The sequence below is a fragment of the Capra hircus genome, chromosome 16, assembly GCF_001704415.2.
Source record: "Capra hircus breed San Clemente chromosome 16, ASM170441v1, whole genome shotgun sequence".
Classification (NCBI taxonomy): Eukaryota; Metazoa; Chordata; class Mammalia; order Artiodactyla; family Bovidae; genus Capra; species Capra hircus.
This window is the reverse complement of record NC_030823.1, coordinates 47,983,388-48,000,775: the sequence shown is the minus strand read 5'-3', so window position 1 is coordinate 48,000,775 and position 17,388 is coordinate 47,983,388. Positions and strand designations below refer to the sequence as shown.

The 17,388-nt window shown below is 54.9% G+C and overlaps 1 protein-coding gene across 3 annotated transcripts; it reads left to right on the top strand.

Annotated features, from left to right (window-relative positions):
* Positions 13,252-16,945, top strand: TPRG1L (tumor protein p63 regulated 1 like). Of its 3 annotated transcripts, XR_001919298.1 has the most exons (7): positions 13,252-13,593; positions 13,737-13,828; positions 13,905-14,081; positions 14,910-15,063; positions 15,695-15,898; positions 16,488-16,553; positions 16,644-16,945. XR_001919298.1 is itself a non-coding variant. In XM_018060466.1 (6 exons), the coding sequence occupies exons 1-5, from the start codon at positions 13,378-13,380 to the stop codon at positions 15,887-15,889; spliced, it is 834 nt and encodes a 277-aa protein (XP_017915955.1). In that variant the 5' UTR covers positions 13,252-13,377; the 3' UTR covers positions 15,890-15,898; positions 16,488-16,945. The 3 variants fall into 3 exon arrangements, 2 of the variants coding, with proteins under 2 accessions (XP_017915955.1, XP_017915954.1); XM_018060466.1 differs by having other exon boundaries at positions 16,488-16,945; XM_018060465.1 differs by lacking the exons at positions 16,488-16,553; positions 16,644-16,945 and having other exon boundaries at positions 13,253-13,593; positions 15,695-16,215.

The window sequence follows — 17,388 nt, the reverse complement described above, 5'->3', positions numbered from 1 at the left end:
CCCCGCCCAGACGCTCCGCCCCAGCCCCGCCTTCCTCGCCCACAGCCCCGCCCACAACCCCCGCTGCCCGCTCGCGCTTCCCACTCCTCTCCGGCTGAAAGTCTCAGGTTCCGTGCGACTCGGGAGACCAAGGGGTGGAGCAGCAGAGATCTCACCCCTCAACCCTGGAAAGGCAGTCCTCCAGGACGCCGGGCCCCAGCCCCCGTTATCCTGGGGGAGGTGAGTCTCTGTCGGCCGGTCCCGCTGCCACCCTGCTGCACAAACAGGGAAACTAAGGTCAGAGCGGAAGCAGCCAGCACGCCCAAGTCGCCTCTAATAAACTGCAGATCCTGGAACTGGACAGGGCGAACTGTCTCTGGGACCATCACTAAACCTGTACATCTAAGAAAACCACCAGATCTGGGAGAGTAGAGAGAAGTCCGGCCAGTCCAGTGGCCCCTCAGGGTGTCTGGGTCATCACAGACAGTGATTTATCTCTGTGGACACTGGACACCCAAGGTCAAGATGCTGACTCCTGGGTTCCTGGGGAGGCCCTCTTTCTGACCTACAGAGACTGCCTCCTGGTGTGAGCTTGCCTGGGGGGCAAAGGGGTGAGAGAGACAGCAGCTCTGGTGTCTGCTTCTTAGAAGAAGCCAGACACTTGGGACCAGAGCCTCACCCCATAACCTCATTTAAGTATAGTCACCCTCCTTGGGCTTCCCTGGTGGCTCAGCTCATAAAGAATCCTCCTGCAATACAGAAGACCTGGGCTGCATCCCTGGGTTGGGAAGACCCCCTGAAAGGAAAGGCTACCTACTCTAGTATTCTGGCCTGGAGAGTTCCATGGACTATATAGTCAATGGGGTCTCAAAGAGTCGGACACGACTGAGGGACTTTCACTTTCACCTCCTTAAAGGCTGGGCTCCATATACATTCCATTGAGGAGTAGGGCTTCAACCTATGGATAAGCAGAGACATTACTTTGCCTAGAGAGGTCCATGTGGTCAAAGCTATGGTTTTACCAGTAGTCATGTATCGATGTGAGAGCTGGACCATAAAGAAGGATGAGCGCTGAAGAATTGATGCTTTTGAACTGTGGTGTTAGAGAAGACTCTTGAGAGTCCCTTGGACTGTAAGGAGATCAAACCAGTCAATCAATGGTAAAGGAAATCAACCCTGAATATTCATTGGAAGGGCTGATGCTGAGGCTGAAGCTCCAATACTTTGGCCAACTGATGGGAAGAGCGGACTCATTTGAAAAGACCCCGATGCCGGGAAACATTGAGGGCAGGAGAAAAAGGGGACGAAAAAGGATGAGATGGATGGATGGCATCAACAACTCAATGGACATCAGTTTGAGCAAGCTCCAGGAGATGGTGAAGGGCAGGGAAGCCTGGCATGCAGCAGTCCATGGTGTCAGAAAGAGTTGGACATGATTGAGCGACTGAACAAAAAAACAGTTCAGTCCACAGCAGGGTGATTTCACGATCTTCTGAAACCCCAAACACAGGTCAGCACCCCTGCTCGGTGATGCCCCAGACATGATCCTGTGTGCCCTCTGCTCAACCTAACCCCCCCGCCCCCACTGGCATCCCAGTGGCAGGACTGGTCCACCCTAGGGCTCATGCTCCTTCTGGGCTCCCTGACACCTGGTATCTTGCGAACCTGCCCTAAGAGAGCCCTTGAGTTCCAAAGTGAATGTGAGGCCCTCCCTGGGGTTCGAGTCCCTCCACCAGAGAGTTTCCTGATGGCCCACCTGCTGCCTACCTTCAAAGACCTGACCCCCTTCCCCTCCAGAGCTGCACTTGGCATGAAACAGCTGGATAAGTGTGCACTGAATGAGTGAGTGAGCAGCTTCAACTGTTCACCAGCTCCTCGAGGGACCCCACCCCAGCCCTCTCAACATAAGCTGAGGGGGCTGCATCCTTTCAGAACATTCTCCGGCTCCTCAGAGGAGGGAGGAAAGAATCTGGCTGGGTCCTGTGGGTTAAAATGGAGGCTGCTGACAGGGGGGTCCCCAAGCGTGATGGGCCCTAAAACAAATAAGATGGGTCCTTCTGTAAGAAAAGAACTGAACTGGATTAAATAGTACATATGTGTCCATCGTTGTTGTTTAGTTGCCAAGTCATGTCCGACTCTTGTGCCTCATGGACTGTAGCCCTCCAGGCTCCACTGTCCATGGGATTCCCCAGGCAAGAATACTGGAGTGGGTTGCCATTTCCTTCTCCAGGGGGTCTTCCCGACCCAGGGATCAAACTCGTGTCTCCTGCACTGGTAGGCGGATTCTTTACCACTGAAGCCCACATATGTGTTTAGTACACTTCCATAAATGGACTCAAACAACTTTTTTTAGTACTCCATCTAATTAGAATGCAATAAATATTCCCTAAGAATTTTCCATCTTTGCCCATTTTCATGGTAAAGCGACAGTTTATGGGACATGGCAAACATTTTCCTGGTCTGTAGTTTCAGTCTTGAGGTGGTTGGTGATGCTTCCAGACAATGTAGGTCTCTGAGTGTGTGTCCCCAAGCCTACAGTCTGCCCCGCTATTTCCCCGGTGCCTAGAGATAGGCACTGAGTTGGGGAAGATCAGGAATACAGTTTTCTTTCTTAATGTCACCTTGGCATGCAAGAAGGCTTTCTTATCTCTCCTTGCTATTTTCTGGAATTCTGCATTCAGTTGAGTGTATCTTTCCCTTTCTCCTTTGTCTTTCACATCCCTTCTTTTCTCAGCTATTTTTAAGGCCTCCCCAGACAACCACTTTGCCTTTTTGCATTTCTTTTTCTTGGGGATGGTTTTAGTCACCACCTCCTGTACAATGGTATGAACCTCCGTCCATAGTTCTTCAGGCACTCAGCCTACAAAATATAATCCCTTGAATCTATTTATCACCTCCACTGTATAATCATAAGGGATTTGATTTAGGTCATACCTGAATGGTCTAGTGATTTCCCCTACTTTCTTCAATTTAAACCTGAATTTTGCAATAAGGAGCTCATGATCTGAGCCACAGTCAGCTCCTGGTCTTGTCTTTGCTGACTATATAGAGCTTCTCCATCTTCAGCTACAAAGAATATAATCAATTTAATTTCATTAGTGGTCAATTGGTGATGGCCATGTGTAGAGTGGTCTCTTGTGTGGTCAGAAGAGGGTGTTTGCTGACCCTCTGTTGATCAGCCTGTTCTCTTGACAAAACTCTGTTAGACTTTGCCATGCTTCAATTTGTACTCCAAGGCCAAATTTGCCTGTTTTTCCAGGTATCTCTTGACTTCCTACTTTTGCACTCCATCCCCTATGATGAAAAGGACATCTATTTTTGGTGTTAGTTCTAGAAGGTCATGTAGGTGTTCATAGAACCAATCAACTTCAGTTTCTTTGGCATTAGTGGTTGGGGTATAGACTTGAAGGCAACCTTGGTTTGCCTTGGAAACAAACTGAGATCATTCTGTCATTTTTGAGATTGCACTCAAGTACTGCATTTCAGACTCTCTTGTTGATTATGAGGGCTACTCCATTTCTTCAAAAGGATTCTTGCCCACAGTAGTAGATAAAATGGTCACCAGCATTAAATTCACCCATTCCCGTCCATTTTGGTTCACTGATTCCTAAGATGTCGATGTTCACCCTTGCCATCTCCTGCTGGACTTCTCCAATTTACCTTGATTCATGGACCTAACATTCCAGGTTCCTGTGCAATATTGTTCTTTACAGCATCAGACTTTGCTTTCACCACAAACACATCCACAACTAAGCGTCATTTCTGCTTTGGCCCAGCCGCTTCATTCTTTCTGGAGCTATGAGTAATGATCCTCCAATCTTCCCCAGCAGCATATTGGACACATTCCAGTGTGGGAGGTTCATCTCCCAGTGTCTCACCTTTGTGCCTTTTCATACTGTCCACAGGGCCCTCACAGCAAGAACACTGGAGTGGTTTGCCAGTGAGCACGTCCGGCAGGTGGCCCTGCACAGCACGGCTCAGAGACTCACCGAGGCACACAAGCCGCTTCGCCATGCCAAGGGTGAAATCCATGAAGGGACCCGCTTCACCCTTATTGAACTGCATATTATGCTGGGAATTTTCACCCATCTTTCTTCCAAATAAACTTTGGAGTCCCTTATCCAGCACCTTCAAAGTTGCTTTGGACTTTTCATTAGCATTTTGTTAAACATACTCAATTCCAGAAGATCTGGCATCTTCATAGTGATCTAACTCGGAGAAAGTCAAGAAGCATGGGGGTAGATTTACTCTGACAGTGGAGGCGACGTGCATGCCCCACCAGTCCACTGAAGCCCTCCGGACCCCGTGCCTCACCCACGTGGCCTCCATAGGCTAAGGCTTCATACTCTCTTTGAGCTGGAGCTAGGGTGCGGGGGATGGGATTCTGCTCAGTCCAATTTCCCATCTCCGAGGCCATTAGACCAACTATAGCCAAACCTCCCAACTCCAGCCTGGGATCGCTGGCTCAGTTTACAAGGTGCAGCCATTAGACCAACTATAGCCAAACCTCCCAACTCCAGCCTGGGATCACTGGCTCAGTTTACAAGGTGCAGACGGGAAGCTGGTAGTCAGGATCCTGAGTGTTTGCAGGGACACAGGCCCAGAAGGAGGCCCTGAAAGTGAACCTTTTATGAAGAGCACTTTTAAAAGACACTGCATGCTGATGTTTTGGTCTCATTCTCCGCTGGAAATGATAAAAATAGCCTTTGGCCCAAGGAAAATAAAGTGGGGTAGAGGAAGAGGCGTGCTCCCATCCTGGCTGGCCCCTCACACAGCCACCTGCTCCCTCCCCCATGCCCAGAGCTGCAGCCCCTCACCTCCTCAGTGGTGCCCAGTCCCAGGGAATTGGCAGACAGGGTCCTGCAGAGATGCCCTAGCACAGCCTCTGCAGCTTCCTGAGCTGGACTTGTTTGCAATCCAAGAGAAGAATCCAGTATTCTGTCTGAATTTTTACAGACGCCTCTCCTTGACAAGAGAGTAAGCAAATTACTTAGTGCCAAAAGCGTTTTCAGGTTCCAGAAGAGAGGGCCTGGTATAGGCAGTGTCCACAGGGGTTGGGCACCTGCGATAGTGTATGTGTGTGTGTAGAGGGAAGCCCACCATTTCTCACTGGGAGGGGACCTCAAATCCAGCATCACCCCTCTCTGGACCAGATGACGAGTTAAGCAGAGCATCCAAAACCCTACGCCAAACACCTCTCCAGCTGGATGGACGCTCTCGGCTCTGCTTCCAGAGTCCAGTTCTAAACCTCCTCTTTCACCCCCAAGAGAGACTGACACCAAAGAGGCCACCCACACAAACACAGTCAGGCTGTGCAATGGGGCTGGAGAGGGGTGGGTGGGCCAGGATTCTGCAGCAGACGCCAGGGTCAGGGCCCCTCTACTGTGCAGCCCTGGGTGAGGCCCAGTGCCTCTCTCTGCCTCCATCCACGTGGTGGGCCAGGAACGGCAGAGTATTGGCCTGGAATCTGGTTCCTGCTCGGCCACTGATCTGATGGCCTATTGGCTGGACAGCAAGTTGACTACTGCTCAGTGGATAGCAGGGTTGGCCCGCCCCCTTCACCCTTCCCTCCCTTTACCTGGGGTGAGGGAAGGGGCATCAAGAAGGGGTTACAGACCCCTGCCAACCTTGAGAGCAGAAAACCACCCACTCACGCACCAGTGCCAGATGGAGCTGTATGCCCTGAAAAGTCACCTTTTTAAGCCCTGGTCCCCAGGACCTGCAAATGTGACCAGACATGGGAAAAGGGTCTCTGTAGATATAAGCTAAGGATATCAGAAAGAAATTGCCCTGGGCTTACCCTCAGCCCAGCGACAGGTGTCCTTGTAAGAGAAAGGGAACTTCCCCGGTGGTCTGGGGCACAGGTTCGACCCCAGGTCAGGGAACCAAGATTCCACACACCGCACAGCTAGAAATAAATAAATGCCAAATAAATGAAAGTCCAATCTGAGGTTCCTTAAGGAAGCTTCCAGAAAGGAGATAGAAGGAGGAGACCTGAGACACAGGGAGACAGGGGGGCGGTGTTGTGGCCACATGCGGGCAGGATGGGAGGGGCACACCCACAAGCCCAGGGATGCAGGAGACTGCAGCCACCACCAGAAGCTGGGAGAGGAGCACAGAGAAGACACTCCCTGCAGCCTCCAGAGGGACCAGCCTGGCCGCTCCTCCTTCTCAGGCTCCAGCCTCCAGACTGTGAGAGAGCAGCTTTCTTTCATTTTGACACCTAGATTGTGGTGGTTTCTCACAGCAGCTATAGGACACACGTACAGCCATGATGAGGCGGCCCAGCACCTGCCCTGGGGGTCCACAGAGGAGGTAGCAGAGCACGGGGCATGCTGGGGGCCCCTCCTGCCCGCCTATTCAGACACACTTATCCTCGGGGCGGATAAAGGCTCCTCCTGACACCGAGTCTGGGAGACGAGGGAATTTGCTGTTGCTGGACACGCTCCCCATGGTGCAGCCCTTGCATTTCTCAGGAACAGTCAATACATATACCCCTTCCTGTCATCCCTCGACTCCCAGGCAGATGCCGCAGTCCCAGGCGATGACCTTTCCAAGACCTCCTGGCCTTCAACCCTATCCTGGTGCACCCAGTGACCCTCCTGAACCCACTTGCCTGAGGGCAGCACATCCATGTGGCCAGACCTTTCCTGGGTTCCATCTTTACACCTCAGCTCCCGCCAGATGGGCACAGGGCACTAGGGGTTCCTGGGCTTGGTGAGGTGGGCAGCAGGGTGGGGGCAGAGGGAGCCCGTCCTCTCCATCAGAGTGCAGGACGTGATGAAAGTTACCATGGAGACGACTCAGCCTTTAGACACTGCAGGAGTACCATGTCCATGTCTTCCTGTCTCCCCATGTCCTGCTCATATGCCTTAAAGTCAGGAAGTTTGGAAGCCCGCCCCCTCTTTGCCCAAGGCCAGGGCTTCCCCCAACCCTGTCTGCTGGACAGGGTGTTTGTTTGTTGAAAGAAATCTACCAAGGATCAAGAGCAGTCTCTCCAGTGCACCACACAGTGGCTCTCAGGTGGGTCTCCAGGGCCAGGGCAGCCAGCAAGCACTGTCTGGCCTCTGACCGGCCCTGAGTCCATAGCCTGGTTCCCCAGGAGAGACAGGCCTCGCCCAGAGGGCAGCTGTCTCTGGAAGGTGAGTGTGGCCCACAGAGTAGTCCCTGGGCCATGCCTTAACCTCTGACACAGAGCCCCAGAACCCCTGGAACCTGGCAGCTCTGAGGTCCTGCCCCTGCAGTTCCCACAGGCGTGCACCTGACCTTCCTTTCCATCAGAAGCAGACGTCAAAGGTGAGATCCTTGGATTTGGTTAAAAAAAAAAAAACACTAAGCCACAACATCTGGAGTTAAGATAGGAATCCACACTTCCAGCTGAGACTTGGCGGCCTTCCACTCACCTGGGGAAGAGATGACCATCATCTGTTTGCTAACAGATACCCAGGTGCAGGACGCTGCTCTGAAGGCTCCGTGTGAGTGATCCTGCCACCTGCTGGTGGGAGCGGGAACAGCCTTTCAATGGTCCCAAGAGAGACAGGGCAAGCCCAGGGGGATGCGGCCAGGGAGGGGCAGCCACAGCCAGACCCGGCAGGAGTTCCCTCCCAGCACCCCCACGGCCACTGTGCGCAGGTGGACAGCGCTGAGCACCATCTGAGCCCCCTCGCTGTTTGCACGTGCCCACCCCTCTCACAGGGAGACCTGGGTCACCTCCCCAGTCACACTCGAGCCCTAACCGCTGCTACTCGGTATCCTTGGCCGTGTTTGGGGGTGGAGTCTTTCAGTATCCGCGGCTTTCCCAGTCTTTGCAGGTGTCATCAGGTTAAGATGTGGTCACCTGGGCGGATCTGAGTCCAACATGGAAGAGGGGAGAGAGTTAACAGGAGCAGGAGGAGAGGGTATCAGGGTGACCTGGCCACCTGCTCAGGACCTCTGGCAGCCGCCAGGGACTGGAAAGGGCAGCGGAGAGTTTCCCCTAAGGGTTTCAGTGGGGAGCATGGCCCTGCAGACACCTGACCTTGGATTTCCGGCCTCAGACTAGACTGTTGTTGAAATCCCCCAGTCTGTGGTACTTTGGGATGATGGCCCCATGAGGCCAGCACAACAACTGGTGCCAGGTGTCCAACGGATGCTCAGTGACCAACCCAGCCATCTCTCGAGTTTGTGGATGTTCAAGTTACCTGCCTCACTCCCTCCACATCCACTAAAGGCTCAGACACCCGGTCAGCATCTTCACCATCATGCCTACTCCTGCCAGCATCCTGGGAACTCAGGGCCCACCCTCTGTCCGGTCCTGGCCCCTGCTCACCCATCACTGGGGACCCAGTCCAAAGACCAAGACTCAGTCCTTGTTCCCCTGCAGAGCGCTGTCTCTGTGACACTTTCGACTCCAGCACCCACTGCAGCCTCTGGCGTCCAGACTTCAGGCCCTGTTCTCCATCCCTCCACACTGCTGGTTTCAAAACCAGCCACACGCCAGGGCAGCAAGAGACCGAAGGAAGAGGCAGACGCTCCAGATGGGCTGGGGGCAGGTTGACAAACAGGGGTTGCTCCTGAGGTTTGTCTTGGTCACTGCAGGTCCAGTGGGTCTCCATACCCACCTGCCAGATCATAAAGGTTCATGCAGAAGCCTTCACGGGGCTCAGTCATGTGACTGTGGTCTCACCGGCACCTTGCTGTCTTAAGGCTGCTTCTGAATATCTTAAGGACAGATGTTCAAGGAGCTTCCTGATGAAGGAAATCCTCACATGGCAAGGTCTGGGGAAGTCATTCTGGCTCATACAGGAGCTAGCTTGAATCTGATGCCAACTAGGACAGCCTGTTTGTGGCAGGTCATATAATTATTTTTTTATAATTTTATTTTTGACTGTGCTGGGTCTTCACTGCTACCTCGGCTTTCTCCAGGTGCAGCGAGCGGGGGCTTCTCTCTAGTTGGGTGTGCTGCTTCTCATTGCAGCGGCTTCTCTTGCTGCAGAGCACAGGCTCTAAAGAGCGCGGGCTTCAGTCGTTGCGGTTCCCAGGCTCCAGAGCACAGGCTCAGTAGTCATGGTGCACGGGCTTAGCTGCTCCGCGGCACATGAGGTCTTCCTGGACCAGGGATCAAACCCGAGTCCCTTGCATTGGCAGGTGGGTTCTTTACCACTGAGCCACCAGGGAATTCTTGTCTGCTTTAATCCCTGGTGGCTCAGATGGTAAAGCGTCTGTCTACAATGCAGGAGACCCAGGTTTAATCCCTGGGTTGGGAAGATCCCCTGGAGAAGGAAATGGCAATCCACTCCAGTACTCTTGCCTGGAAAATCCCATGGACAGAGGAGCCTAGTAGGCTACAGTCCATGGGGTCCGCAAAGAGTCGGACATGACTGAGCGACTTCACTTTCACTTTAATTATTAAAGGGAACATTGACCAGAAGTAAAGACTACCCATGTTAAAGATGAAGATTAAACACCTCCCCTCTTGGGACACCAATGCTGGTTACTCCCTCCACAATAAGACTCCCTTCCCAGTTGCCAAGGCCACACTGAAGCCCCGTGTGCGTTCCGGTCTGTTTTTTGAGACCTTGAAGGAATGTCTCCCAGAATCATTTGATGTTCTCTGTTCTGACAAGACAGAAAACTGTGCTGAAAATCCTGCTTCTCCGGAGCAGTTCCTCTGAGTGATCTGACAGGCAGTCTTCCGGGCTACAGTTTGGCTCTTTTCTGTTCCTATATTAGATAGCTCAATGATTATTTTCGTCAACACTCCGATTGCCTGGGTCCAGCTTGAGAGTCCACAGTGGTCCCATTCTCTCAATAACCTCTTCCCGGTCACCAGTCCCTATTAGATCTGCTGACGCCTCCCTCAGACCAGAACTAGACTCAAGGTCCCCTCCATTGACCTTGCTGGGAAATTCTCCTACACATCCTGCAGGGGGTGCAAGGAGCAAGCGGCAGGCCCTGACCGCCCTGCCTGGGGCCGCTGGTCACAGAGCAGCCCTGAGGGGAAAGGACCAGGCTTGCTCCCAGGCGCAAGTGACGAGGCCCCATGGCAGCATCCCGTGGGAGCTGGGACTCGGGGCGCGTGCACCATGCTGATGCCCTGGACGTGGCTTCCCTGTGGATAACAGTCCATCGTCTCTGACCCATGGGTCACCTGTCTTCCACAGCATCCGTGAAATCTTGGCAGCTTAGCCTGTCAGCTGCCAGCTGACCCCTCACGGGCCTTGGCAAATACTAACTTATAGGAGCTCGTCCTCCCTTTTCCCCTTGTCTTTGGCCACAGCTGCCCAGCAAATTCCAGTCCAGCTACTGGCTTCTCCCACTCCCACCAGCTGCTGGGTGGAAGGCTCCACTGAGAACCTGCCTGAGGACTCCCGGCAGGCAGCCTGGTGGTCCCCACGCCCACCTGAAGCAACTCCTCGCTCACCACTGAAGAAAGCAGATGTCCCAGAACCGCTCCATGCCCCTCCCCCACTGCATCAGCACCCCACCACCTGTCCACCCTCAGCTCTCTCCATCTATCCCTGAGCAGGCGCAGCCCTCCTACTGTAGCTAGACCCAGACCCCTGGGCTCTAGGTTCCGCCCAGCACACTGCTGCTGCCTGCCAGCATCACTGCTGTCCCCTTACCTCCCCTCTCCCCACCTTCAGCCTCATCCTTTAAACCACAGCCCCTTCTCATCCCTCCTTCCTCGGCTGAGTCGACCCTGATCAAGGTCATTGTAAAGTGATGCCATTAGCGCTCGATCGTGTCTTCCTGGTCATTGTGTCTGAGGGTGCGTGAGCATACATGGACTCCTGGTGAATCCAGTGGAGGACGGGTCTCCTCTGCCTGTTCTCATGCGCCACCAGTGCGGGGGCGGGGACACAGGCCCTGCACTCCAGGGCTCTGCGTGACCTTCGCAAAGTGACAGCCTCTCTGGGACTGTTTTCTCCTCGGTTGAATGGGACGTGCACGTGTGGGCGGAGCAAAGACGATATCTGCAGCACAGGAGGCCCCCAGCCGTGGCTCAGCGAACAGCATGAACACGCTTAGCACTGAGCTGGCTCCAGGTCTGGCGGGGCACTGTGAGTCCCAGGTCCTCACTCACAGACTTCTCCCAACAGCCATAGGAAGCGGGAACTGTCATTATCTCCGTTCAGTAAAAAAAAGGAGACTGAGGCAGACAGGGCTTGAGGGTCCCAGTTCAGTGGACAGAAGCAGGGGAGCTGGGATTCAAGTTCCTATGAGGCCACTCGCCTAGCTGCCATTGCTGAGCCCCCGTACTGAGGGGACTCAGGAGAGGTGCCAGCAGGTCTCCTAAGCCTAACCGCTCAGGCTGACCCTCTGGGGCCTGATTCAGGCCCACTCTGCAGGGACCAGCATAACAGACTCAGCTGGAGGCTCTGGCTGCCAGAGAAAGCAGCTACCTCCCACTGGGTATGACACGGCCCCTGGTCCCCCAGGGGCAGCAGTGGCTGTCCCTACACCATCTCAGCAGGCTGGCGGGGCTAGAAGCCCTTTCCTGTCTCTGTACACTCAGCCCTCTCTGAGCCCTTGGTCTTCCCAGGAAGTGAAGTACCAAAGCTGTTAATATTTCAGCATCTGTGATATTTTCATCCCTCCTGTTTCTGTGGATGACGATGTCCAGGTAGAGTGGTGAGGGGCTGCCAAGGACCTGCTGTGTGTACAGCTCGGCGACTCCCCTTAACCTCCAGAGATGCCCTGAGAAGGAAGGCCAGCCACCCTGGAACCCTTCACAGCTCAGGAGTGCACCTGAGTCTGCAGAGGCAGGAGAGCCATGGCTGACCAGCTATGCCAGCTATGCAGCCCCAGGGCTCCTGAGCGGTATTCTCCACTTCAGCTGCAGCACATGTACAAGAGAGGGGTTACCTCCCCGGGCTCTTGTGAAATTCAAAGGATTGTGAATTTGGGGGTTATAAACCCCAAAGCGCAGTCATATGCCAAGGGCTGTTTTCTTGAAATTTCCTAATAGGATATGTGCGTGTGCACACGAGCACACACACACAGGATGACCTAACAAACACAAGTGAATTATACACAGGACACACACACAGTAGGTGACTGGATGACACCGCAAAGAACTAGCAGTGAATGTAGTTAATGTTAGTGCCTCTTTGGGAGGGGGCGCTAAACCCCAGTATCAGAGGATGGACACAGCAGGACTGAGGCAAGAAGCCTTTGGGGGTGGGGGGGGGGTAGCTGGAACTGTGACTACAGGCAGTGGAAGGACATAATGACCAACCAGGTCAGGATCACAGGAGCTGCTGTAAACTGTCAAGGCTGCAGCCCTTGGGTTTCCAAGACAACGGGGCAAGGTGGATGGAGATGAGGTTGCCTTGGGGCTTGTAGGCGCCAAGACCGGGGAGCTGAGGTACCTGGCAGGGACTGCGGATGCCCAGGGTGCCGCTAGCCGCAGGCAAGATCAATCAGGGCAAGAACACATCTAACTCTCTGGAGGACAAGCGCAGAGCGACAGCAATGAACCCTGGTTCGGCCCTCAATGGAGTGACGACGCCCGGTGCCTCCACATTGTTCCCTTCCGTGGTGCAGGGTCGGAGCTCTGCTTCCCAGGCCGCCGGGAGCACGTCTGCATTTAACACAGAGCTGGGGGCCATGTCCACGCTGCCGCATCCCCGAACCCGCGGTAAGAAAGACGGAGGCGCTCAGGAAGGGGCTCTGCTCCGCCGGCCTCCTCTCCTCCAGTCCCCAAAGCCCGCGCTCCCCCTGCTGTGCAATGCGGACCCCTGGGAGGGGCAGAACTAATCCAGGGGATGGTCACCACGGGCGGGGGCGCGTCCAGGCGGCAGTCACCCCGGGCAGGAGGTGTGATCAGGGAAGCGGTCTTCCCCATCAGGGGTCCGCATCCAGGGCGTAAGGCGCGTCCAGAGAGGTTATCAGCTCTAGCGGGGGGCGCGTCCAGGGGCCGTCACTCTGGGCAAGGACCGGAGTCCCTCCCCGGAGGTCCGCTGCACTTCCGTCGAACATGAATAGAGAAGTGTTGACGGGGTGCGGTAAGGACCTGACTACCCTCTCTTCGCCGGCCCCCCGCGTCGCCTTGGCAACCGGCCTAGGCCCCCGCCCTTTCCCGGTAGCGTAAACAGGAAGTGGGCGTGACCGCGGAGTGCGCTTCCGGCGCAGTGAGGGGCGGGAGCGATTGTGAACGGCGACTAGCAGGACCAATCGTGAAAGAAACCTGAGGGAAGAGCCAATCGTCAGGACCGGAGCGGGCGGGAGGGACTCGAGACTGAGGCGGGACTGGCGAAGCGGAGCCAATCACGGCGGGCCGCGGTGCGGAGCGGGCCCTGGGGCGGGGCCGAGGGTCTGGCGTAGGTGGAGGTGAAGGCGGCTGCGGCCGCGGCGGCGGCTGCTATTGCGGCCGTGTCGGGTCCGGTCCGGGTTCGCTCGGCTGCGGGCGCGGTGATGCTGCAGCTGCGGGACTCGGTGGACTCGGCGGGCACGAGCCCCACGGCGCTGCTGGCCGCCGGCGAGGAGGTCGGGCCGGGTAGTGGCGGCGGCGGCGGCGGCGGTGGCGGGGGGCGTCCGGGGGCGGGCACGCCGCTGCGACAGACGCTGTGGCCGCTCAGCGTTCACGACCCCACGCGCCGCGCCCGCGTCAAGGAGTATTTCGTGTTCCGGGTGAGGCTGGGGGTGAGGGCGGGGGCGGGAGAGGGCGTGGGCCTGTGGGGCCGGGGCGGGGCGGGGCGGGGCGGGGCGGGGCAGGCGGGCGGGCGGGCGGGACCTGTGGCGACCTCCGCCCCGGCTCCGCCCTCTCCGCGCAGCCCGGCACCATCGAGCAGGCGGTGGAGGAGATCCGCGTAGTGGTCCGGCCCGTGGAGGACGGAGACATCCAGGGGGTGTGGCTGCTGACCGAGTAAGGGGGCGCGCCCTGGGGAGGGGCCCGGGCACTTGTGCGCGCCGCAGCGCCGAGTGACCGCTGCCGCCCGTAGGGTTGATCACTGGAACAACGAAAAGGAGCGGCTGGTGCTCATCACCGACCAGGCGCTCCTCATCTGCAAATACGACTTCATCAGCCTGCAGTGCCAGCAGGTGGTCAGGGTGGCCTTAAACGCGGTGGATACCATCTCCTACGGAGAATTCCAGTTTCCCCCGAAGTCGCTGAACAAGTAAGTCTTTTCAAACAACCCTTCCAAAACCAGCCCCCAGTGGACGTCTTGCTTTAATATCAGTAGAGTTTAGAGTAGACCCGGGTGACTTCTGCCCAGCAGGGTGCATTAAAAGGCATTTTGGCGCAAGAGACAGCTATTAGGCTGGTAGTAAATGAATTCAGGGTACGTTAACATAGGCCTGACACAGGTATTTTTCAGATAAGAGTGAACTCAGCACTTTATCCCTGCCAAGAAAGGATTGGCAGTTGTCATGTCAAACCCTGTTGTGGTTAATTGTTAAAAGAAAAAGGTAGCACATCGCTTTGGTTTACAGATATTATTGAAGATTAAATTTGGAATGTTTCATGGCCAACTTTCAAGAGCTGATCTTCATCAGTTAGGGAGCTTTCTGAATTATGAGAAACCTCGACATGAATATATTCAGTTGAATTAAACGGTAAATTTTAGGGTTTTGATGTGGAGATTTGGGTAGGAAATTCAGGAAGATAGGTTCAAAATTCTAAACAACAATAAAATATTCTGGAAAAAAGGATTAGAAGTTGGAAAAGTATTATTTGTTTAGTTAGAGCACTACATGTTAAAGTTTATTAACTGTGTAAAGATTAGCTTAACTAAGTGTACTCAGTTTGTCCTGTCTTAAAGTGCTAAGAGCTGTCATTATTAGACATTACATTCCTGTCCAGACCCGTGGCTATTGTGAAATGGCCATCATCAGTCTCGTCTTCACTGGTGGGACCGCTTTTTGTTCCCACACCGAGCACCAAGCAGGTGCTCTGGGGCACAGGCCTGCCTGTGAAGTCTGGTCCCTGTCTTCTGACCCTGCAGGCGAGAAGGCTTTGGGATTCGCATCCAGTGGGACAAGCAGAGCCGCCCATCCTTCATCAGCAGATGGAACCCGTGGTCCACCAGTGTGCCATACACCACGTTCATAGAACACCCGATGGCCGGTGTGGACGAGAAGACAGCCTCTCTGTGCCAAGTAAGGACACGGACCGCAGCAGTAGCGCTGCTCAGCGGGGACAGGCACCTTCCAGGCCTGCTCTGCTCAGTAACGGTGGCCACGTGGGGCGGCTAAGCACTTGAGCGGTGGCTAAACTGAGAAAATAAACCTTTAAATGTTTAAAAACTTTAGTTATGTTTAGATAGCCCTGTGTGGTAAGTGGGTACTGGTCAGTGTGGTGCTGTGATGTGGCCCTGGTGGCTGTGGTCATTTTGGAGAAGGGCCCAGAAGGGCTTTGGGGTGTGGCAGCCGACCCTGGCCCCTGCTAGAGCTGGGCAAGCTGCGCGCTCAGCAGGAGAGGAGGCCTGGGGGTGATGGGCATGGGGTCTGGGACTGGGGACAGGCCCCCCACTTCCAGCTGCGTGCCTTGGCTTGCTGTCTGCCTGGTGGGTGGTGGGGAGGACCAGGTGGGTCACCGGGGCAGAACGCCACGGAAGAGGGAGGTCTGTGAGGACTAGCTGTTGTCTGTCACGGGTGAGCCCAGAGGTGAGAGCCACACCCAGGAGTTGAGCCCATGGGCTGCTGGGTGTGGCTGGGAAGGCCTCTTGTCCAGGGGTAGGGGACCTCGTGCAGATCATCTGCTCAGACTCCATGTTTTCTCTCTTTGCAGCTGGATGGTTTCAAGGCTCTGTTAATCCAAGCTGTCAAGAAAGCCCAGAAGGAGAGTCCTTTGCCAGGCCAGGAGGGCGGAGTGCTGGTCCTGGAGTGTCCACTCCTCATTGAGACCTACGTGGGGCTCATGTCCTTCATCAATAACGAGGCCAAGCTGGGCTACTCCATGACCAGAGGCAAGATCGGCTTCTAGATGCTGCACGTGAGTCTCTTGCCAGGAGAGGTGGCCACCAGGACTCCGGGAGTGACAGACCTTGGCCCAGCTCCACTTCTGCCGGCAGGGTCCAGGCCCCCTACCTTCAAGGACCTGGGCACCACGAGTGCAGTCAGGTGGACCGAATACTGTAGCTGGATACTGGACAGATGGTCACGTGAGCTCCAGACACAGCAGAGGGAACCTGTCAGCATCCTGGCCAGGATCTCAGTCTTCAAGTCCCCTGTGTCTCCATTCGGCTCCCCGTGGTCCCTCCCCACAAGCCCTGGAGCATGTTTACAATAAATGTCACGTGATTAGCTACATAGTTTGCTCCATCCAGAGATGTGCCTGGGACCCAGTGCCCATGGTTGCAAGTGTGTGTACGGTTGGTGTCCAGTTTTGCATTTTGAAATTTAATCCATCTTCTTAAAGCTAATACAGAAGCAGCCAGCAGACCACCAGCTCAGCAAAAGTTGGCCTGCCTTGTCAGCCCCTGAATGGACTGTTGCTTTTGTGGAAATGCGTGCTTGACCTGAAGTCACACTTCTAAAATTTATCTATATTGTGTGAATAATACTGATGGCGTCTTTTTCAGGCCCACCCAAAAAGCTTCCCAGAAGATTATTTTAAGACAAGTCATTCGTTTCAGAAAGTCACATTGGTAAGTTCTTTACACGCAATGCTGATATCTCTGTTAGGTTTGTCCTCTCATGGCATATTTTAAAAAGGAGTTGCTTAATTTGCCTTTAAGGAAGTGCTTTCAGAAAGGAACCATATTAGTCTCCTGAAGCAGCCTGCCCCACCTGAGTTCCTGCTGCTCCATGCAGACCCCAGCCTGTGCGCAGTCATTGCTCACCGCCCCCGCCCATCCACAGTGGTCTGACTGCTGGCCCCCAAGTTCCTTCCTCCTCACTGCCCAGGCTGACAGCTCTAGTCGGCATGGATGTGATGATCCTGATGCAGGGGCCTGTCCACATTGAAAGGCTGCCTTACAACTCTGCCTGGGTCTTGAGCTTTTGCTTTTGGTCTTCTAGTAAAGACATTTAGAATCCAGTAAGTGGTGGTCCTTTTTGAAAGTAGGCGCAACAACCAAGAAAGGGTCTTGTTTGGTGAGAGCATCTTAGAGCCGAGATGTTCTCCCCCCTGGATTTGACCCCGGCCATGTGCACTCTCGGGATTTACACAGCCTGCTCCCTTCACAGCCACAGGGTTGGTGCCCACCGTCCAGCCCCTGCCCAGGGTGAAGAACCCTTATTCCTCCAGTGTCCTTCTTAGTCCTGGCCGACCGCCTGAAGCACCTGGATCATTCCAGGCAGACACTCCCTGCAGAGACCTGACCTTAACTGAACTGCCCTGGGACCCACAGCCCTGGCCTCCAATTCTGCTCCAGCACAGGCCCACGTGACACACAGGCCATGCTTTAGAGTGTTAAGGGACAGAACAGAGGCTCTTTGCAGAACGGGTCCTGGGTCAAGGGTAGGGTGGGGTGGGATGGG

Excerpts from the sequence above, each read along its gene's own strand:
- TPRG1L (XM_018060466.1), top strand. The coding sequence starts at position 13,378 with ATGCTGCAGCTGCGGGACTCGGTGGACTCGGCGGGCACGAGCCCCACG. Across the intron at positions 13,594-13,736 it reads AGGAGTATTTCGTGTTCCGG|CCCGGCACCATCGAGCAGGC; the intron begins GTGAGGCTGGGG and ends CTCTCCGCGCAG. Across the intron at positions 15,064-15,694 it reads AGACAGCCTCTCTGTGCCAA|CTGGATGGTTTCAAGGCTCT; the intron begins GTAAGGACACGG and ends CTCTCTTTGCAG.